This window comes from Epinephelus fuscoguttatus, linkage group LG10 (assembly GCF_011397635.1).
Source record: "Epinephelus fuscoguttatus linkage group LG10, E.fuscoguttatus.final_Chr_v1".
Classification (NCBI taxonomy): Eukaryota; Metazoa; Chordata; class Actinopteri; order Perciformes; family Serranidae; genus Epinephelus; species Epinephelus fuscoguttatus.
The window spans coordinates 5,716,545-5,740,126 of record NC_064761.1 but is presented as its reverse complement, the minus strand read 5'-3'; the positions used below and the strand labels follow the sequence as shown (position 1 = coordinate 5,740,126).

The 23,582-nt window shown below is 42.3% G+C and overlaps 1 protein-coding gene across 1 annotated transcript in view; it reads right to left on the bottom strand.

Moving 5' to 3' along the window:
* si:ch211-51h4.2 (uncharacterized) overlaps nt 1-23,582 on the bottom strand; it is a 142,946-nt gene that overhangs the window by 21,724 nt on the left and 97,640 nt on the right. The window contains exon 12 of the mRNA XM_049588059.1: nt 20,047-20,196. Within this exon, the coding sequence (XP_049444016.1) occupies nt 20,047-20,196 (150 nt within the window). The remainder of the gene's footprint in view (nt 1-20,046; nt 20,197-23,582) is intronic.

The window sequence follows — 23,582 nt, the reverse complement described above, 5'->3', positions numbered from 1 at the left end:
CAACGCATTCTTTACCCAGGGAGAACCTGATGTTCAACAGCTGTAGTGCCACTTGACTGCACCACCCTGACAACAGAGTCATAAATCTTTCAACATTGTTGTCATTTGCTTTCTGTCACCCACATGGTCTTCAGACACTGTGTCAATTCAAATACAAATATAAAATAAGAGAATAGCAATTGCAACATTATATCACATTTTATACACTGGGGCAGTTCAGTCTTGTTCATAAATAAGAGCAACAGGAGCATCTATATATAAATATAGGTAACACAAATTATATAAAATAACTAAAAAAAACACAATAATGTATTTAAAAGAAAAATAATAGAAATAATTCCCATTGTAAATTCATGTTGTTTCTGTCATTTAACATGAGTTGAAATGAAGCATTTTCATTTCATGAGAAAAACATATGGTGCTTCATCAGATGTCCCACAGGCTTGTTAAACCAATACATACATTCAGTCATCTACTGGATCATAGGAATACAATCAAATTACAAAACTGCAGGTAATATACAAACCTTGTCCCAACAATCAGCAGCCATGGGCTCCTCTAAACAGCTGCCTAGCACCCTGAAAACTAAAATTACTGATGTCCACAAAGCAGAAGAAGACTAAGAAAATAGCAGAGTGTTTTCAGGTAGCTGTTTCCTTAGTTCATAATGTAATTAAGAAATGGCAGTTAAGAGGAACTGTGGAGGTCAAGCTGAGGTCTGGAAGACCAAGAAAACTTTCCAAGAGAGCTGCTCGTAGGATTGTTAGAAAGATGTAGCAAACTCGGAGCAGTGGAACACTGTTCTACTGTGCAGTGACACCTGTACAAATATGACCTTCATGGAAGAGTCATCAGTAGAAAACCTTTCCTGTGTCCTCGCCACAAAATTCAACATCAGAAGTTTGCAAAGGAATGTCTAAACAAGCCTGATGCTTTTAAAAACAAGTCCTGTGGACTGATGAAGTTAAAACAGAACTTATGAGAAAAGGCATGTTTGGAGAGAAAAAAGGGTGCAGAATTTCATAAAAAGTACACCTGTCCAACTGTTAAAGACAGGTGGATTTATCATGCTTTGGGCTTGTGTTGCAGCCAGTGGCATAAAGAACATTTCACAGGTAGAGGGAAGAATGGATTTAATTAAATTCCAACAAATGCTGAAGGCAAACATCACACCTTCTGTAAAAAAGCTGATTATGAACAAGAGATGGCTTCTACAACAGGACAATGATCCTAAATTGGGGTTTGAGCAGGCTGAATTTGAGCTGCTGCTCACTCTCTTCCCGCTGACGAAGTACCCTAGTGGTGGGATGTGAGGTGAAGGGACAGCAGCTAGCTAATTCTTGTCTCATATGTGGTTAGATAAACAGCGAGATAGAAGGGGTGGAGCACGGAGGACTGAGTAAATAAAATAATAAAACACCCAAACAGTAAAATAAATAGAAAATCAATATGTGGCGGTCACTTTTGACATTGTAGCGTGCTACCACAAATAAATCAAAGTATGGGAAATGCTGGATGTCTGATTGTCATTGTTTTCCCTTAAGCTGTGAGACAGATCACTTTAGCTTACATCAAGACTTTGTAAAGAGTTTGCAACCCCTCATTAGTTTAGTTAGTTTAATTACAAAGAATAATTCATACATTGCTAACGGTGTGTGAGGTTTGGATTTTTACAATTCTCCTTTGCCTCTGCCATAATGTCCGAACTGAGAATATTGACCTAGTTTTTTCATACATGGTGGTGTGTAATGTAGTGCTGTAAAGGGTTACACACTTTAAGTAGATCGCTCACCAAAGATAAGTAGCGCAAGTGCAGGTGTTTGGGGCCTACAGTGTACCATCAAAAGGATACTGAAGTTATTATTTTAAGGTAAAACAGTTGCATAATCCTGTTTAATGTCTAAGACATGCCACTTAATTGGTGTATATTGATGTAGTTAAATTCATATGTGGACACAATATACAATAACAGCATATTCCTGTAGAGAATAGTGTGTGATTTATATCAATCACTTTTGAATGTAAGTGTTCATTTGGCTATAGGTTGAAGATTACAGCAGAGTGTAGGAAACAATACACAAAATACACTTTACCAATGAAGTGGTTCATGTGATTTTGGAGAGAGCATCAATCAATCAATTTTATTTATAAAGCCCAATATCACAAATCACAATTTGCCTCACAGGGCTTTACAGCATACGACATCCCTCTGCCCTCTGTACTCTAGTGATGGCACAGAAATAGCACAGACCAATCTTCTGCTTACAGAACAGAAACATGCGATCAGTATGTATTGACACTTCCTGTGTGCTCAGTGGCATCACAAAGCTCAAGTTTGGTTTCATACTAAATTCTTCTGTTTGTGCCTTTACATTTATAATAGTTATCATAATTCATGAAGAGTTGTCCTCTACATTAATTAATCTTCATTAGGAGTCATTGATATAGAGCCTGGCTCTCTCTGTTTCTCTGGTTGCTGGCCAGCTCCCAGCCTGCCGAGGAGTCTCCTGGGGAGATACAAGAATACTACAGTCGGGGAAAATATTGTCCTAAATATTAAATGGGGCCCAAATGGTTGTAAAACATATGGCAGGCCAGGGCTAAACCTATGAATCAGTGTTTCCATTTTAAACTCTAATTTTGGCCATTTGTCTGCTGCTGCTGTGAAGTGCTGTAGGTTAGTTTGTTTGTTTCTGCTTTCCTCTGCAGCCCAGCTAATAGAGCAGAGACCTTCACTCTAAACACAGGTGGGGACAACTGAAAGACTTAATACATGTAGAAAACATGAGCCTAGGGCACAAACAGCACAGGTGCACATTGTGTGTATGACATCTGTTACACAACCACTGTGCGTCCTGCATGAACATAGTGGTCACAAAGTCAAACTGCCCGAATACATATGGTTGGGAGTGAATTACAGCCCCAAGCAAAAGAGTTCAAGTATCTCGGGGTCTTATTCACGAGAGAGGGTAGAATGGAGCTTGAGATGGATTGGTAGTTTGGCACGCCGCTGAGCAAGAGGGCAAAGCTTTTGATTTACTACATCTATGTCCCAACCCTCACCTATGGTCATAAGCTATGGGTAGTGACCAAAAGAATGAGGTCGCGGATACAAGTGGCTGAAATGAGTTTCCTCTATATGGTGGCTGGGCTCAGCCTTGGAGATAGGGTAAGGAACCTGGACATCTGGAGTGAGGTCGGAATACAGCTGCTGCTCCTTTGCGTTGAAAAGGGTCATCTGAGGTGGTTCGGGCATTTGATCTGGATGCCTCCTAGGTGCCTCCCATTAGAGGTGTTCTGGGCAAGTCTAGCTGGTAGGAGGCCCCAGGACAGACCTCATCTAGCCTGGGAAGGTCTTGGGATCCTCCAGGAGGAACTGGAAAGCATTGCTGGGGAGAGGGACGTCTGAAGTATTTTGCTCAGCCTGCTGCCCCCGTGACCTGGCTTCGGATAAGCGGTTGAAAATGGATGGATCATGGATATCATATTCCTATACACACATGAAGGCTAATCAGTCGATCAAAAAGTGAATTCCTAACAAACTTTTAAAAAGGATTTCAACTGGTAACGCACAAATAAATTCAATTTTTTAAAAGCAATTTAGTGAATCTAATTTGTAAACTTGATTTTAAGTAAACTGTCCAAACTTTAGGAGAATTTGGTATTTAGATATTCATGATAACTAAAGTCCTAAAGATTCTGGTGACCCTCTGAGCTTTCATGGAATCTCTCCTCAGGCCAAATTTTACACTTGATGAACAATTTGGAAAAATGACCAAAGTCTTGAAAATTAATACATTTCTATGTCATTCATTGTGGATTCAAATGTATTGTTTCTGCACGGGGAGTATCAAATTGCATGAAAAGCCCTTAAAACCGTGTTGTAAAAAAAAGTATAAATTGTATTTTTAAATTTCCTCCCTTTGTCTTGTTTTTATTATTATTATTATTATTATTATTATTATTATTAATATGATTATTATTAGACAGACAATCTTTTTTATTGGTGGAGAACACAGACTGTATATAAAGATGGATGATGTGTCTCCCCCACTGTACAGAAGTGAAGCTAAAATATCCCAGATATGGCCGCTGCAACTTGCTCTGGTAAGGTCATTTGGAGCCAGAGTCTGCGCAGTAGCATTCTCCACAGTATAACCTTTCCCGCCCATACAACCGTCTGACTATTCGCGAGCAGTGCCACTGAATGCGAGCCTACTGATTGGCTTGATTTGCATTTAATAGCACTGAATAACTAATTAAAACCAAACTTTACCAGAAAAATGAACACTTGAACATACAGCAGCGTGATAAAAACTACCTTACATGACAGAAACCATCTTTAAAAAGACTTCATTTGATGTGTACTTTGAGTTTTTAGTTTGGCCTGTGTTCCATCCACTAACATGGAGAGGGTGGGCTTTATAACCTGCACTGCAGCCAGCCACCCGGGGGTGATCCACATGTTACGGCTTCACTTTTGGGGAGCTGTCATGTCGTCCATCTTTATATACAATCTATGATGGAGACGAAACACTTTCCTATCTACCTACGACTGCACTAAAACTATGTCACTCCAGTGCAGCTGGATCACGTGACATGTAAATGTAGACTCTAGTCATATGACTTGGCCTGGAGTCATGATTTAATGACTTGACCAAAAAAGAAAATACCTGCAGATTACAGCTTATTGAAGCCACAAGTCTTTGGTATTTAGGCAATTACTTGTGTCTTCCCATGGACTTAACATATAAAGATGACATTGTAATAAGTGTGCAGCAAAGTATCTTTTTATTTTCCTGACAGATATCAGTTCGACAGCAGTCAGATACATTGTTGGAGCAGGAAGGGAAGTTGTGTTTGTCAAAGTCGTCCAGCAGCCAATGGATGATACCTAACACCCTTTTCACACTGCACTTAGCCCCAGCCTGAGTGAGCTGTTAGCCTTGTGCTAATAAAGCTTTCACACTGGCAGAATCCCGGCACATTCCAAAGTGGGCTAACCCTGACTTTGCCTCGGGTATGCTGGCCCTGTTCCGGGGCAGGGTAAACCTTAGGCTTTTGGGGTTATCCCTCTGAAATTACACTAAACATGCAGCTAGAAGTTGCAAGTGTGAAACAGAGCTAGTAGAATTTTGCGTCACATTTTCATTGTCCAATGACACGACTTCAGTTGGGGGCGGTGGAGCCACTTGGGTGGTGCCCCTCTTTGTCAGTCTCGATGTGTGTTCTCTGTTCTGTTGTTGCACAGTTTTTCCTTTTCTCTGCCCTTGGCCCTTCAGCTCAGAGATCAGTCTCATAAAGCATCGCATCGCCTACTCCTCAAAGGGGGTAAAGCGCAACCTCTTCGCACCTCCTCTACTGCTCCTTTATCAGATCACTCAAAGTGAATCTGGGCCTTCTGATCTGCTCCTCCTCCACCATCATCACCTCTTTCCACTGAAGCCTCTCTTTCTTCAGTCAGTCTTGTTTTTCTCCGCCTTTTGCTCATTTGCTCTTGCTGTTTGGCCTTCTGCCTCCTCCTCCTCAATATTCTCTTTGTGTTTCTTTGTCTTCTTCCTCTTTTCTGTTGTGCACCTCTGAAGATCCTCTAGAGCAACTCTTGCTCTGTGCTCAATCTCCATTTCCCTCTGCCTTCTAAACATCTCTCATCTGAGCCCTTCCCTTCTCTCCCCTGGGGTCAGTTTCCTGATACTCATAAGAAACTCCATCTCACTCTGGAGTTGACTTTGTTGTCTTGATATGAGTTTTTTTTCTCTGTGTGTTCTCATGCAGGTTGGTTTGCTTTAACTCTGTCTCTAGTGGAGGCTTTTGGTTGTGTACCTAATGACACCATACATAAATTCTTAATGGGTCCCTTTATATTTCCTCTTGGAATGTTTGTTAATGCAGTAGCTGGCAGGAAGTAAACAAGGACCAAAGGGGTGGCCCTAGCAACAGGGTAGCAGTGAAAAGGTCTATAGACCCCACCATTATGTTTGTTTACAATACCTTCTAGTTAGAAAACACCCATGTCATGTACATAAATTCATACCTTGTTGTCAGACAGCACTTTCCGACAGGGAACGGAAGCCGTTACCTTAAAAGCCACCAGACTCCATTGGCAGTAATTTTACTTCCCAGAGCAGGGGAGTTGCCCGTCTACTGCTGCTTTGATTGGTTAGTATGTAAGGTAAAGCAAAGAAAATATTCCAAATACAGCATACATAACCAAAATACGTTTGCTGCGGCCACATCTACAGCAGTACATTGTTGAGCTTCTACGCTGGTAGATTTAGTTTATCAAAGACACAGTGTTTAACTATATATCTTTAAACGTTAAAGTTAGTACTGAAAATGACAAAAGAAAAAGGAAACAAGTTTGCAGATTTCATTTATCTCCACTATTCAAATCAATTGCCAGTTGTCTACCTAGAAGTGATTTGTGTTGTTAGTGCGACGCCACCTTGATTTCATTGGAGAACTCTAGAAGAAAAGAGCGCTAGAAATACATGTAACACTTCTGCCAATCTTCTGTTTCTAGACTTATCAGTGTGTCAGTACAGATTTTCAACAAGGAATAATGTAATGTGCAACATATGTAATTGTGCATGAGGCTCTAGGTATGTGTAAAAAAAAAAAAATCCTTTTTACAGTTCCAAGTACTCCAATTATCTACCATTGCAATTCAACAAAGTTGGGAAACTAGTGAAAGACAAATTTTCAAAAGACTGACCTAAATCAAAGCAGCAGGGGCAAAGACATCCTGACTTTTATTCCTTAGTATCTATTAAGCTCCAAAAACACTGGCTCCGATTACAGTCAGCCACACCTGTAGCTTGTAACACTGACTTTGTGTTAAAACTGGTTGTCTACAAGCTGTTAGTGTTATGTTGACAGACTAGTCAAAACTCTTCCAGAGCAACAGAAAACATGCAGCTTTTCACAGGCTTGACTTTGACATGACATTGGTGAAGTGCACCTTCATACACTCTTGTTTTAGACTAGTTATTGAGTTTGTGACTTTCAACTGTCCTTAAAAATGTCATTTACTGCAGAGCTCTAATGGTGTAATGGTAATGCCGGTTGCTTGGTCAAGATTTTGGTAAATATTCAATAGACTGAACTTTGGAGCATAACTATATTCATGTTCCCCTCAAATGAATGTTAATCACTTTGTTGATTCCTGAATGTTCTTTGGTAGTATAGGTAGGGTAGTCCCAAAGACACTCCCCTAATGCCAGCTCTCACTGCTCCTCGCACCGACCCAACAACCTCCTTTACCTTACCTATACTACCACAGAGGAGGTAGACCGAGGGAGGGAAGCCTTGCTAGGCTATAACACTCCCCCGCCAGGTTAGGCTGTACAGTCTACCAAGACGAGCCCTCACAGCAATTTCTACCTTACCTATACTACCATAGAGGAGGTAGAGCCAGGGAGAGTAGCCTAATTAAGGCTGTAACACTCCCCCACTGGGTTAGGCTGTACAGTCTTCCTCCCCAAGATGAGCCCTTAAAACAACCTCCTTTACCTAACCTATTACCACATGGCTTTCTCAGCCCAAACAGCACTGCCACCTTCAACAAACCCAGGCTCTGTTTACGCAAGCTCCAGGTAGTGACCGTGCCGATACTAACTTTCCTAGCGCATTCACCATACCCTATTTCACATGCTTCATACCATAACTCCAATATAAGCTATAGTTAAAGGAGATAAAGAAGATAAACTCATAGAATCAGCAAACACTCAAATAGGCCACTCCCACACTTAAATAACCTTCCTCTTCCTGGATTTTCTCCTGATAGGACTGATTGGTGGATCTCTCCACCTGATCTCAAGGAGTTATGTACCCTGCTTAGTAGGTCCCCCTGCTGGACCCTTATTGCTCCTTATCCAAATCTACTGACTAGATCTAGCTGCTTCATCTGACATTTCCTTCACTGTCTTCCTCAAACTCTGTCCCCGCACTCCGAGTTCCCCCAGGAAAAAGATAAAAGATAGTGATCCCAGGCTGTCAAAAACGTTAACACTGGCAGAATTTAAAGCTATAGTGTGGATAATGCGTGATTACAACAGATAAGCCGGCACTTCCATGTACACAGAGTAACACTCACCACACACCGTGTACACAGAGTAACACTCGCTTCACACCGTGTACACAATGCTACACAACGTGGCGAACACCAGGCTGCTAACATTAGGCCTACATTATGTTCGTAGCACCATTTCCAAGAAAATAATAAAGTACTAGGTTCAGTGCATGTAACAGCAACACATACTACTCATAATATAATTATAAACCAAGTCACTTACTTATCCAACAGCAGCAAGGCAACATCCGTGTCTGCCCTCAGCCCAATTTCTTCCTTCAGGGCTCTCCACCGAGGAAAAGCGACGCCAATACAAATCCTTGTTTGCCTTCTCCGTTGGTCACTTTCCTTCTTTGCTAATAGACCTTCAGCCGAACGTCCGGGCTTTTTCTTTGTGGTAGGATCCACTTCTGAACCGTATCTCGGCCGCTTCTTTGGGTTCTCCGCCATGTTGCTTTCTCTTTCTACCTGCGCTCTACCTCTTGCTTTGAGACTCTCCGCTCTTCCTCCCCCTCCCTTCTTGTTGTGTGGTAAAACGCGGCATTTCCTGTGCGCCAGCGCAGGAATGTCGCCGGTCGACACGCAAACTAAAAATGATATATATTGAAAAATACCGCGAGATGTTAGAGGAGCCGATTGGCTTAATCAGCATTGTGTCATCTCCTCTAGTAGTGGCTTGGGTGAAATGGACATTTACGGACATGTAGAAGTTACGCACTATAGCTTTAACATTGCTTTTGGCGTCTTTAGAGACACCATTTGTGAAATAAATCCACAACGTAGGGAAGAGCTTGACACCTATTTGGCTATTATATCAGACCTTGCTCTCTCCTATGGTGGCTCTCTCTTCTATGAGTACCAGAAATCCTTCTCCGCGAAAGCTGCCATGTACATCCAAAAATTCAGTCAGAGACTGAATTGGTCCATAGTCGATCTGGCACTTATCAGTTGACATTTTACTGGCCACAAAACCCTTGCCTGCTCCATCTGTGGTTCCTTCTCCCATACAACCTCCCTCTGTCCAAGAACTGCTCTGCAAGAACTGTCCATTTCAAAATCTCAGCCCCAGCCAAAAAAATCCTGTGCTAATTTCTGTAAGCCATCCTCCCAAGCGACGAGTACCTTTCCCCTCAGGATATAACTGCCCCATCTGCATTAATTTCAACGAAATGTTTGTACATTTCCAAACTGTAAATTTATGTATGTGTGTAGTTGGTGTGGAGACATCCACCCACGCTCTGTGTGTCCCCGGAGGCTGCGTCCTGCAAAATCGGGGGAATAAACGTGAAGCATCCTTCCACTCCAATGAATGTCCCAGCTCTCTACAAGACTTTTTCAAACCATCCTAACAGATGCTTTATTTATTACCTGATCACTAGTTTAGTTCAAGGATTCCTAGCAGGCCTATGCTGGCTCCCCAAAGTTACCCATGTCTGTCAAAGCTTGCAGTCTGCCCTCAAGGAGCCAGCAGTAGTAGATGAGCTCCTGTCAAAAGGTTAAAAAGGGCTACATGATAGGTCCCCATAGGTGTCGCTACAAAAATATATTCTCATAAAAAAGTCTTATTATTGATCTCTCAGCCCTTTTGTCCTGCATCTTTTAGATGATTTCCTAGTAGGTGACTTTCCATCGTCTCCACCAGCTCGCAGCATCTCCACAGTCAAAAGCCTTTTTCATGAAGTGGGCATATTTTTCAGAAGAGAAAACTGTGAGTCCTTCCACATGTTTAGAATTTCTCAGCATCACGCTCGCTAGTGTTTTCATGCACGCATCCCTGCCTCAAGACAAGCTGTCTTGCATCAGAGCTGCTATTAAATCCTGGTCCGCAGCTGCCATTATCTCCAAAAGAAATCTCTTATCTCTATTAGGCCACCTTAACTTTGATATGCGTATCATTCCTCACGGTTGCTCATTCATTTCACACTTACTAGCACTGGCTAATTCCGTTTCAAATCTAAATGACAATGTAGTCTTAGATGAAGGTTGTTGCTCAGATCCGCGATTCTGGTCCTTGCTATGTGATGAATGGAATGGTATTTCTTTCTTCTATAATGACATCGAGGAGCCTTCTGATTCCCTTCAGTTTTTTATCGATGCAGCCCCTTCTGTTGGTTTTGGGGGATTCTAAAATAATGAGTGGTTTGAAGATGTCTGGCCAGCTGAAATTCAGTCCTTTGACTCTCGATCAAGCACCTCCAAACCCCAAATACACGAGACTTGGTCTAGCCAAAAGCACAATTAAAGCATATGATTCAGCTTGGTATTTCTTCTGTTCCTTTTGTGCCAGCCTCCTCCTTAGTCTTTTACCAGTAAATATCTCTGTAGTCTGTGCATTTATTGTGTTTTTATTTGTATCCCACAATCTTCAAATGCAAAGTATTAAAGCCATGCTAGCAGGGATTCAATTCTATATTTTATGCCAGGACCCAGCATCCCAGAGCCTTCTCGGAAATCCTTCTATTCAGCTGCTCCTCAACGGCCTGAAAAAGGCACGTCCTCCAGGCAAGGTGCAGTGAATACACAACCAGATCTGTCTCCTTTAATCCTCAGCACGATCTCACATTCTCTGATTTAACCATAGAAGAACACCTGTGCTCAGTATACCTAAAACACTCAAATTATGATAGATCTTGCCAATTGTCATTGCCAAAACTAATACTACTTTCTGTCCTTTCTCTTCCATGATGAAATTCCTGCGTTATCGCTCGCCCACCCACCATTGGCACCACTGTTCATCACGAGGGTTGCAAACCATTAACGAGATCCTGGTTCACCTCAAAGCTGCATGATCTCTGCCTGAGCTGTGGCATACCTCCTGATTGCTACTCACCTCATTCTCTGAGAAATGGCGTGGCTACAACTGCAGCTCTCCATCTGCCAATCTAAACATTAAAATCCCTGGGCCGCTGGTCATCATCTGCTTACTAACACTATGTCGGGCTCCACAAAAAGGAGATCTTGTCGGCACAAAAGCTCATAAGCTCATGCAACCCTTAATGGATAAATACATATTCATAGCTGCTTTGCTGGGTTAGCATGTTATCCATCTTAGCATCTGTCAATGTGCTTAAGCAAACCGCTGCTCACCAGAGAGTATATTCCCCTTGTAGCCGAGGAGCTCATGGGGAATGGCCACAGGGCGGCTGATGCCTAGGCCCACACATAGTAGTTTCACTAGATTGTTAATTCCCCTTGTAGCCGAGGAGCTCACGGGAAATGGCCACACTGCGGCCGGTACCTAGGCCTACACATAGAAAATCCTCATTAGCAGCGCTAGGCTCTGAATCCATGCAGTTTTGGGGGGAAAAGCTTAAATCATCACTTCCCAATATCTCATGTAAACATATCTGCGGGAAGTGATAAGGCCGGAATCTAGACGCCAAAATCTAACTAGGTTCTGCTGTTGAAAACAACATTTAAACGTGAGTTGTCTGACTGAAATCCAGTTAAGAGCAGCACAGAGATGCTAACTCCCATATAGCATCCAGGGCTGTGGTTACACTGATCATTTGCTGTTACATTTGCTCAAAGTTAAAAATAGAACATTACTGCTAAAACGGGAAGATGACATATGACCAGTAAACTCTGCAAGTCATACGTCATCCTCCAAGCTTGTGCAGGTACACTGTTATAAACATTATACACATCATTAAAAGCTATTTAGTCAACTAGTAGTCTATGTACAGTACAGCGAACAGCTGCAATCAACACGGTGAATTACACCAAATCCAACCGGCAGAAATATCACAACACACCTACTCTCTCTTTCACTCGCTTGCCCAGCCACAGTGCACTGCAGGAAGAACAGAAATGTTACAGAGGACCACCGTCTGAAATGCTGAAATGTTTGCACCATCCACCAGCATTGGCCTCTAACAGGGCGGGACACTGGGAAGTGCACAACTCTCAGTCAAAAAGTTGAAAAGCCCCATTAGAAAATAACAAGTATCACAGTGCTGCCTGGGGCAGAGGCGGTGCTGAACTGAGAGCGGCTGATGCTGGTGGATGGTGCATCTCCAAAACGTCTCATATCTCCGTTTCAAACAGCGGACCTCAGCAACTTATTTATCCTTCTTCGTTGGACTGTGGCCGGCATATGGTGGTGCAGCTTCACTACTTGTCACTACAACCCCCTGTTGCCAACTCCTCAGTAAGAAAAGTAGCTTATTGGCTGTCCTAAAAGTCGCTAGAAGTCGCTAAATGATGTCATCGCCTAATTTGCATAATTGTCCATATGCATGTAATTGTAATGGAAGTTGTAGGAGAGAGGAATAACGTCGTGGGAGAGACAAAAACTAAGTAAAAAACACCCTGAATACGTTTAGAACTACAAATGAACCTTCTTTCAGTGATTTATATTAGATAAAGAAAAATTTAGATTTACATCCCGCCCTGACTGTAAACCAGGTCGGGATCAGCCAGCGGCGGTTCCGCACATGCGCGATTGACTTGCAGTCTGGACGTGGAGGGGTTAGTATCTCCTGCTCTGACTGCAGCTGGGACTGAGGACTGGGCCACCTGTGAGTGCTTTGGGAGGGGCCCACGGCCATAGATATATATAATCATAGATGACGCATTCCTGTGGCTACTGTGCGTCAACGTCGCGGCCATCTTGGGGAGGTCACGAAGATAAGTCTTCAGCAAACTTGGCGTGCTCACTCAAAAGTCTCAAAGTGTAATTGGGTGCCGGTCCAAAAAATTACAGCAAAGCAGAAAAACCCAACAGCACTCACTAATAAGTATAATACTTTTTAATATAGTGGATTGCACAGCAGCAGTTGAACAGACGCGTTTCAGCTCAAAGCCGTCCTCAGCGTTTAATGATTTGTGGGCGTGTGTCCTTTTTAACAGAAACCAGCTGATTCAGGTTAAAACATTAAAAACAATACAAATATGGATCATTCATAAATGTCGCTGAAACGGGCCAAAGCCGTCAACGAGGTATCTACTGTATATGATATCTATACACACGGCAGCATCCGCTGCTCATTGAGAATAAGAACGATACGTGCTTTCACGTCAGAGTCTCCAAAAAGTCTCCAATAACATCTGAAAAAGTCGAGGAGATATTTAGGAAGAGAGTGAGTGAAAGAGGGACTAACGGTGTTGTGTTAATTGTTGTCTAATTTGTGCTCTTATAAACAGGGAATTAATCAAAGTGCCATATTGCTGTATTCCAAGCTACTGCAATCTTGTTGGTATGGTTATGGATTAACATTATGTTCAATTATTATACACATCCCCATTCTGTTTAAGACAGAATGTTAGCCATTAAACAGGGAGTAAAACTGGCTGGAGGGGCACTTTAATTTCAACTTTGTAGAGATGCAAATGAGCTGGGAAGTCTCCCACCTGTTGCTGTTCTTTGACAGCAGGTGGCTGTCCTGGGGCAAAGTGCTGACTCGCCTGTTTGACCTCTAAGAAGAGCTTTTATGCCTCATGCCAAGTCGGCACAACTGACACATCTATTCATCTGAATGCCCTGAATGAAAGCATGCAACAGTCTTCCTTAACCATCCTGATGAACAGGTTACAGCTCTCACAGGAGTGGACATACTCATTGGAGTGTGTGGTGTGTGTTAATTTGTTTATCCTTGGTGCTGGGGTATCAAGTGTACTTTGTTGTCATCTGTATTAAATTCAGATTCAGTGTAGTTTTCTCAGTAACACAGACTCCTATTTTAACACTTTTTTGTCTTCAATAGTCTCTCCACCCCCATAAAGAATTTTTTTCCAGCTTAAAGGCCTTTAATCATAATACGAAACTTTCTTTGGTCTACACTTGAACGTATTCATAAAAGTGAGTTGAGTTATTGCAGCAATTCTCTCTATGAGTGGAAGTTGGTGAAGTTTTTCCTTTCATCTGCCTCAGCCTTGATCAACTCATGATACTGATTCAATTATATCTCCTGCCATGAGTCAAGCAAATGACACATAAGGTGAAAAAACGCCTTCCGAATAATATTTTTTAAAACTGTTAGATTTCCAAATATTGAAAAAAACAAAAAAGATGAATTGTGCAACATTTTGTTTAAATGTTATCATTCTTTGCTTTCATCAGTGTTTTCCTGGCAACATTTTAAAATGTCTGACATTAACTACATTTCCAAACAACGAAATAAAAAAACTGTGCAGTTTTCTGTTTGAAAATTCACATTGAAAGCATTATCTGTCACTGTATTTGACTGTATTCAAGGTTTGCACAACTTTTGGAAACAAACTACTAACAGACTAAATTCCCCTTCACAATGTTCACAGGCAGCTAGAGATGTTTGAAAGCTGTCAATTCTGCCAAAGAAGGTGTCACTGGGTGCTGTTGGACAGCCAACATTTGAAAATCACACATTTTATCTGCAAAAACTGAACACAGAAGAATCAAAATTTGCTGAATTAGTTCCTCCTGGTTGTCTTTAAGAACCAAACAAAAGCACAAATTTGATTGCCTGGGGCCAGACCTTTGAGTACGACCACTCCGCTAAGTTCGAGATGACGGATTCATCTGGCATCATGACATGAAATAGGGGTTTTTCAGTTAAAATTAAAAAACAACCAATGAGCACAGCAGTGAGACTCAATTAGGCAATCAGCGCTATGGGTGGGATGTTGTCAAGCTGTTGAGTGTTGTCAAGCCACATGCTAGAACCATCATAGTTTGTTTTCAATTCTCGCTGCTCAACTCTTAAAGACCTGCCAAAAACCAGTATGTTGGCATGGCTGAGCATCAGTGTGGGCTTAAAATGACATTAGACTGGGTCTACTCCATTTCAGTGCACCAGTGCTTCACTTAACACAAATTGATGAGGGCCCGGGAAAACTGTAACCTGTCTAAATGGAGTGTAATGTCTCAGCTAGCAACAGCAACAACGGAACTGTCGGCTGATAAAACAAACATCAGTGTCGGCCTACAGGGCAAAACCCGTGGTAGTTTTCCTAGATGACAATTAATTGATTTTATTTAAGCCTGAATTACATTCATCAGTTCTCTGACTCATCAATCTCCCTTGACTTGTTTGTGGGCCATGTGGTTATGGTGACGTATACACTGCTTTTACCACTGATATTTAGTGGCAGATCCAGCGTATCTGCTGGCTACGGAAAATCAAATCTCCTTACCCCACTGAAACCGGTTTGAGTGGTCACAATGTCAGACTAAAGATGGAAACAAAGTGAAACCAAGAGACAATTTTGTCTGATATCAGGCAACAATTTTGATGCAGGCTGGCCAAATTTTTGTAAGCCCACTGTTTTCTTATTGTTGACTCCCTCGTTCAGATTAATGAGCCTTCTCATTCATTTCCATCTGCAAATGAACAACTACTTATACTGTCACTGTGAGGCTTGATGTCTCAATTAAAACTCTTCTCCTGTATGGTCCTTCCCTCAGTGGTGGAATAAGTTACCACACTTGATTCTGAATCAGCGTAGTGCTTTCCATCTGAGATTGCCTCTACTAATCTCAGACCAGACCTCATGCTTTGGTCGTCCTTACTGCGCCTTGTCTACATCATTGAGCTCACTGTGCCCTGGGAGGACACAGTGGAGGAGGCCTACGAGCGCAAGAGCCTTATGTACGCTGAGCTGGAAGCTGACGCTGAGCAACACAGCTGGAAAGCGAAGGTTTGCCCAGTTGAGGTGGGCTGCAGAGGCTTTGTAGGCAAGTCAACTACCAGGCTGCTCAAAGAAATGGGAATGCCAAGCCCAACATCAGCCCTCTCTGGTGTAGCCGAACAGGCAAGCAGGTGGCTATGGATTAAGATGAGTGACAGCACTTGGGCCCTGAAATGACACTTACAACAGCAGGGTTGGAGGGAGTAAAAGAAGAGGGAGGCACACCTGGGATGCCACATGAGCCCTCTGGGCCTATCATCGAAACACCACTGAAAGAGAGTACCCACCTGATGACCCCTGTGAAGCTTTAACCCTTCCTAAACCCAAACCCCCTCCCCGAGCATGGCTCCAACTATCACTCACAATTGCAAGTATGTGCAACAACAATGGACCAGGTAAACTCCATCTCGAATAAAGTTAGGTAAATTTTTCTCCTGTGAGTTTCTTCTCTGTTCTCCCCTCTCTTCCCTCATCAAAATGTGGGAGTAGGGGGAGGTAGAGAGTATGGCCCAGTCTGGTGGGGGAGAGTTCAGTACACACAGACGTCTCTCCTTGGCTCTGCCTTCCCTAGGCTTCTTCTTACTTTTCTGTGCTCTTTCCTACTTTTATATCTATCTAACCTTAACCCTTTGGCTCCCACTCAGAATCCCCTGGATGGCACTATTACTCCCAATCGTAGTCTCGAGTATGTGCATCAGGGTATTGTAACATCTAGTCATAAACTCAACTGTGAGTAGGCACTTATGTTACTATATGCACCTGCAAGCCTTGTTGCACTTGCATCAGGTGAAACATAGAAGTGGGTGTTGAAGCATTTATTCTCAAAGGCTTCTTGATCTGCTGCGGCTTGTATTGTACTTCATATGTACATTTCTATGGTAAAAAGTGTCTGCCAAATGAATTCAAATAAATTACAGACACCAATCAAAAGACAAATATGTAAGCTTTACTGATAGATGTACAAATATGGTTCCCATTTTACTTGGAAGACAAGGTAATCATTTCTCTCAGAACAAAAATATACCATAAATGCTAGCTTACTGCATCACTGAGCACCTGATGAAAGATCTGGAGGACCTACTGGTGACAATTTTTGATCAGTCTGCATGAATAAAGGACTGTTTTCTTTCAGTAAATTTTAACTAATTTAACATAGCCAGGTATACTGTATTTTCTGTAAAGCTGTTGTCCTCTTCATCCTAATAATGCTTTAAATTCACAGAGCTGCTCTTATGGACTCAACAGAGGAAAGGAACAAGGTTAGAGGATTGGGATTTTAAGGGGTATACTGTAACAACCATGTACTCCTAACAGGTGATTTTTCTCCCCACACAATTGACAGAAATCCACTAGGGGGCACTGTTGGTCTGTGAAAGCCACAGCTGTGCCGAGCAGCCAGAGGAGAGTACCTGTCGCTGAGGTTGTCTCAGCCATGTGGGTCACAGGAGCTGTGCTTTTTAAATAGATGAATGATGAACAGTGATGGGTAAGGGGGGAAGAATAACATAGAAATAAAAAATTATGCCAAGCAATCAGAATGAGAAACGATTGTTCTGCAAATCAGTGGAATGAAGGAGGATTTAATGGAAAGGAAAGGCCTGAGCCAAGGAGCTATTACAATTCAAAGATGCTTTGAAATAATTACATATTCAGTACAAGAGCTGTTAATTGTGCACATTCACACACTTCTCTGCTGATGTATCATCACTGTCACCTTTGGGCGTCAACGGAATAGCACACTATACGATTGTGATGACAAAAAGCTGACTTATTATTAGAAATCTGGTGCTGTTTTATCATCTCAGAATGGGAAATGACAATGTAATGGCATAGAAAGAGCTCCATGACGGCCAAATTATTTAAGCGCTGAGCTGATGTCAATGGATGTTATTCTACAATATCTGATTCTACCTCAAATAACTTTGGAATAATGTTTTTGATTCTATTTTTCTTATAGTTGGTAGTACATCACTCTTCATGTCCACAGTATATAAAATCTATTATTGAGTCTCCCTCTCCATGCTTTATAACTATCTGAAACTCCAGAACAAAAGAGTAAGTAGACCTTGATTTGAGATGTTATTGTCCACCACTGTTTCCAAGGTCTAGTCTATGGAAAGCTGCAGCCCCCAGTCCAAGCTGCAGCCGTTTGATTCCGGCCAAAGAATACCCGCAGCCACTCAGTTAACAGAGTCCTGTCACTCCCGAGACATGTTGACCTATGTTACATAGTGTTACCGGCACACCCTTACTCCTCTTTAACGGCGGTGGCCTTATGGGTAACCTGTGAGGAGGGAAGCAGCTCTCTGTGGGTGTCATGGAGAAGATGACAGGCGGCAAATAGTGATGAATGTCAGCAGAATTAAGTGTCTAGATAAGGTCAGGGCTACATCTTAAACTCATGAAAAGGCCATGTTTGTTTTGTGGTGAAGACTGCAATAAAGCCAATGTTAGAGAACAGCATCCAAACGCCTCGCCATCCTTCCTTTTGCAGAGTGGTCCGGATTGCTAGAAGCTAATTACCAGCTAATAACCATCCAAGCTAAATCAATGTTAATAAGCCAGCTTGTTCCAAACTACAGTTCGGAGCCGGTAAGCTGTCACTGAGAGAGGTAACAATAGAATTTCCTCCCATCTGAAACACATGAACACACCTCCCAGCTGCACAGAAATGTCTGTATTGCAGCAAGATGCACTTTGCCGCTGCTTGATGTTATTTCAGTGTAACTCTAAAGGCTCAAACACACCAAAACAACATCAAAGAACGAGAAGCTACAAAAGCTGACTGTCACATGGCCTTATGTCACCTGTGTCTTGGCCAAGAAGTTGCATATGAACACAGACAAGACAACAGCCGTCGGCCAGACAGCACGTACCATCTACACCTGCATGAGAGGAAGTAACTCTCCACAATAGCAGACAGGGGTAGTCTCTAATGAATATTCAAAAAAAGGGAACTAGTAGATCGTCATGATGCTAGTTAGCCAGTTAGCACAAATAACACATATAATATAAACACAAACCATCAGAGCTCAGTGGCTTAAGATTTTTTTTTTTTTTTTACCTTAGTTTGTTTCGACCTCACTCCCTTTTGACTTGAGCTCTTTGTTTACTTTTCGTCACTTCTGTTTGTCTTCTCGTGCACCAAGCTGAATTGACAATCAGACTGATTTTATTCACCACTGGGCTCCACTGATTCAACATGCTGAATCGGCTGAAAAAATGCTGACAAGGGCTGACGAGAGCCAACGGTGCGGGACGCACAGCAAAGACTAGGGCATCGGACACTCACCGACGCCCCAACATTGACCAATGGCTTGGTGTTTCAGGGCCTTGAAGATCTACCACGACTGAGTACGCTACAACTGCTGATGATCACATAATATGGTAAGTTGAGTTGAGATTGTTTGTCAACTGTTGTTTACAAGGTCAAAAATAAACTGTCAACTTCAATAAAACTAGCAGTATCATAGTTCTGCAGTGACCAAGGTGTTTTACTAATGTCTCCTTTGTGACAGAAATGCACACAATTGCAGTGCCTGAGGACTGAAAAAATGCTAAATCAGTTCTGAGTTCTAAGAATGTTCTTAAAAGTTTCTGTTGAGGAAAACAAAACTAAACATTGCTTTACAGCTCTGTTCTGCAACCCAATATCAATGCTTTGACTTGGTCCCAAGATCATGTACAGGCTTGTTCTCATCTGCCACAGAGTGACCTGTGGAGCATTCACTCTTTAATTTTGGTTCATTTGATCAGGTAAGAGCAATGCCCTGCCCCGTACTGCACCGAGACATTTACAGTAAAATCTTGCTCTTTAATCAATAATGTGGTGGGATTCATTACAGTAAGTAAAGTAAGTACAGTGAGTATAATCCAAACTGACTACAAGAGAAGATCCCAAACCATTATGCAAAAATGGAGATGGATACATCAGATATTTACCTACAGATAAAAGGGGGAACACTCTGGACTGATGCACATATTCATATCAGTGTAACAAGGATACAAGGATACAGGGAACAAGGAAAAAATGTAGCAATGTCTCATTGGATTTAATCAATCTATCTATTATATCATAGATCAGAGACAGGTCCGCCATGCTACAGTTAACTGGACTGCAATCAGATTTTTTGGACTCAAACCACTTCAGACAAGCCACTTAGAAGTGATGAAACCTGGTTCATCTAATGTCTGTGGAAACATAATTGAATCAACTGTAAAGCATGCCCACTGCAGGGCAGATTAGGAAGTGCCTGACCTTAATGACAGAGAATATGTTTAGACAGCAATAGACTGCAGAAGTGGGCCCGTTGGATTTGATGAAATGCACAAAAAAGAACAAGAGATCATTCAGAGTAAAGACTCACTCTTCTAGTGAGATGTTGGAGTACTGCAGAGGGGAGACAGAGGGAGGAGGACCAAACAGGCTGGCAGGGTCGGGCTGGGTTGTTGTCTCAGCTGCCAGCCGCCTCTCTGGTATCGATGTTTGGGGCACGATTTCCAGCACTGCCCAGCACCTGAAACACACACACATACACACACTGACAGTTACTTAGGGCAGATCCAAATTAGTATCTCATTATTAAAAACATGGCATTCAGTGGAGCACATATACATCCACTCATGTGTTGCCATTCTCAATATGCAAGCTCCAACCAATGCTGGGTTCAGACTACACATTATCAGCCCGAAATACAGCCCAATGCAGCTGTCATATGGTGGCGGCTTGCATAGTGAAAGACAAGTGACGTGTGCGAATATTGTTTTATCTCGGTTAGTGTCATAGTAGACGACATGCAGAGCTACATCTGGGATGCATCACAACGTCCAGACATGCCAAGTCTGGCATGTCTGATTTTCTTGTCTTTCACGACTTCTGCCATTACAGACGTTAATTTGACCAATTCAATTCAATTCAATTCAATTCAATTCAGTTTTTTTGGATCAATTATTTTGTTTTTTGTTTCCTACATAGAAGAGAAGTGGCATACATTATGTAGTTACATATGCACATAAATGAACAATATAAGCAGCCATTCTCTCCTCACATATACACGTGGCGATTCACCTCCCCACCCACCCCTAGATCTACAGAGAAAATTAATACATCATCATCATCATCATCATCATTATCATCATCAGTATGTTATGTCACAGCAATTAAATTTTTAGTCGCAGGGCTTTTACTAACCACAACTGTAGAGGGTACCAGCTTCATTTGAAACAGTTTACATTAGTAAATAGTAGTACAATAGTACAATAGTAAACATTAGTATTAGGCTTTTATTTCCAGACACAGGCCTTTCTTTCTCATTCCCTCTGTATTTTTCTATTTTTACTTTTAATCAGCCCCCGTTTGCCCTGTTAAAGTTAATGTATTGCACCTGCTGTAGCTGTTAAAATTAGAAATGAAAAAGTCCCTTATCATTTTGGGTTAGAGAATCCCTTCATTTCCTAAATTTCTATCGTGAGACATTTGCAAGATAATAATAGCAATAATGATAAATGATAAATAAAAATGTTGTGTCATCTGAGCCCAGCATTAGGGTGCTTTCACACCTGTAGTTTGGTTCAATTGTTCTGGATCAAGGTAAAAAAAAAAAAAAGATGCATTGTTGCATGTAGCCCAGTTCCTCTTCACACTGACACATTCTAAAAACAAGAGGATTAAACAGGTATAAACAGTTATACAGACTAACAGGTAACTCCTTAACTGGCCAATGTTGGCACACACACACACACACACACACACACACACACACACACATACACAGAGCTTAACCACCACTGCCACTAAGCTGCACTAATCTATATATTTATGTGAACAATGGATGAAATGACTACGTGTCATGTGAACAGGCACCCACAGAGAATTATCATCCAACTCTGCAGTTCCCCTTGGCTCTGCTGAGTGTTCCACATTAGTAGCTCATTGTTGTGTTGTTGAATTCACCAAATTCACCAAAGTAAAAGTGTTCACCAAAGTAAAACTTTAAATTCTGGCGCACCATCGATTTACAATAAAAGAAAAAGGTTAACTTAATGGCTTGGGGCTTTTCTTGTAAATTATATTCTTTAAATTAAAAAGTTTCACCGCATTTTTATTAGCTTGGTGCTTTTATTTTGACGGAAAGGCACATCCATCGAATTCCGGATCCTGTCTCTCTCGCCCTGGTTCTGGTTCCGTACCAAAACGGCCACTAAACGGCCCCAGACTAGCAACACAGTGAAGCATTTAGCACCTACCCTTCAGTAGGTGGAGAGCAAAACAGAGCTAAATGTGAGTCAATACTGGACTTGCATTTATTAGGTGGCCAGAAACAACATGCTAATGCCAATGCTAATGTTTAATGTTGTTAATTAATGTTTAAACAGGCAACTATTTGCACATGTTAGCAACATTAACAGCAGCTTTACCATCTAATTGTAAATTACTTTTCAGGTTTACTGACAATAATTTTACAATGCAGCATGCACATTTTGGACTGTTTTAGTTGGTTTCATCATCTCTGCTTCACCATGACCATCCAAATATTTATTGAGGGTTGGTTACTGACATTCAGAAATATAAATACCCTCCACAACAGGGGTCATTGGCTACATTTGTCCAAGGTCCAGAATTTTTCCAAGCAAACACCTATACTTCCATAGTACATAGTATTTAGACAAAAGCAGCCTTTCATTATTGAATAATTTAATCAATAAGTGTTACATTATAAATAAAAAAAATACTATAATGATAAATTAAAAGTAAATAAAACAAAATGTTACAAGTTACATAACAGCATGTGAAAAAAAAGTGTTAAATAAAATGTAGGTGAGAGCTTTGAGTTTGTCTCCCGTCTTGCATAAAGATATGGCACATGCTGCATTCCATTTACAAAGGCCACCCAAACCTACAATCTGCCATCTTTATGCATTGTAGTGGCACAGTGCCGGGACTGAGGACATAGCGATAGGGCTCTAGTTTCGCAGACCAGGCGAGGCGGGGGCGCAGCGCACCTGCGCTTCGCCAACTGGGTGTGGCCAGGCGGATTTTGCAAGTTTGGCACACCGTGCGCCCTGGCGCAGCTACTCTTCTTTCCCACCTCCGTCCCTCCTACCTGCGCAAGTTGGAAAGAGGGAGGAGAGAAGGCGTGGAGTGGGTTTTACACACATCACACCAATCAAATGAGCCCCTCTCCTTGCCCTTAAATGTGCCGCGCGAAGGCGTAATGAGAGTTTATTCAATTCGCCATGGCAGAAGAGAGCAGCAGCGTCAGACAGCCAAACTTCTCCCAGGAGGAAACTGATGTTTTGGTCCGGGAGGTCCAAGCTGGCAGTGTCCGAATATACGGAACTGCCAGCACACCACGGGCTCCACGGGCTGATGATGCAAAGGTAGCCTGGGAGGAGGTCACCACAATTGTGTGCGCGCACTGTCCGCTGGTCAGCCAAACTTCGGCTTACACCGGCTGCGCTCCCCCTGCGCTGACAGTAGACCTGGTTTCAGCTGGCGAGCATTTAGCGCACCTTCGGCGAAGCCTTTTGGTACGCAACTGTCACTGCACCAAGCTGGATCTGTCGACACCTCCCCCTGCTGCGCCACCACACCCATCTCAGCGCACCTCGGTCTGCCAAACTATCAAACTGAGCGCGCCTCAGGTTGCGCTGCTCGAAACTAGCTCTGCGCAGGGTTCACCACCCTGCGCCAACCTGCGCTGCGCCGGGAAACTAGAGCCCATAGACTGAGCGCCGTGGTGTGCAAGTGTGTAAGTGAGGGAGAGAGTAACAGAGAGAGGGGGAGAAGGTGGAAGGTGGACTATTGCTAGCAATGTTCCTGTGAGTTACTGATAATTAATAACCCGTTATTTTCTAGTAATCCTTCCGAACCCACCCTTTGGGCTGTGGGTCTATAATAAGC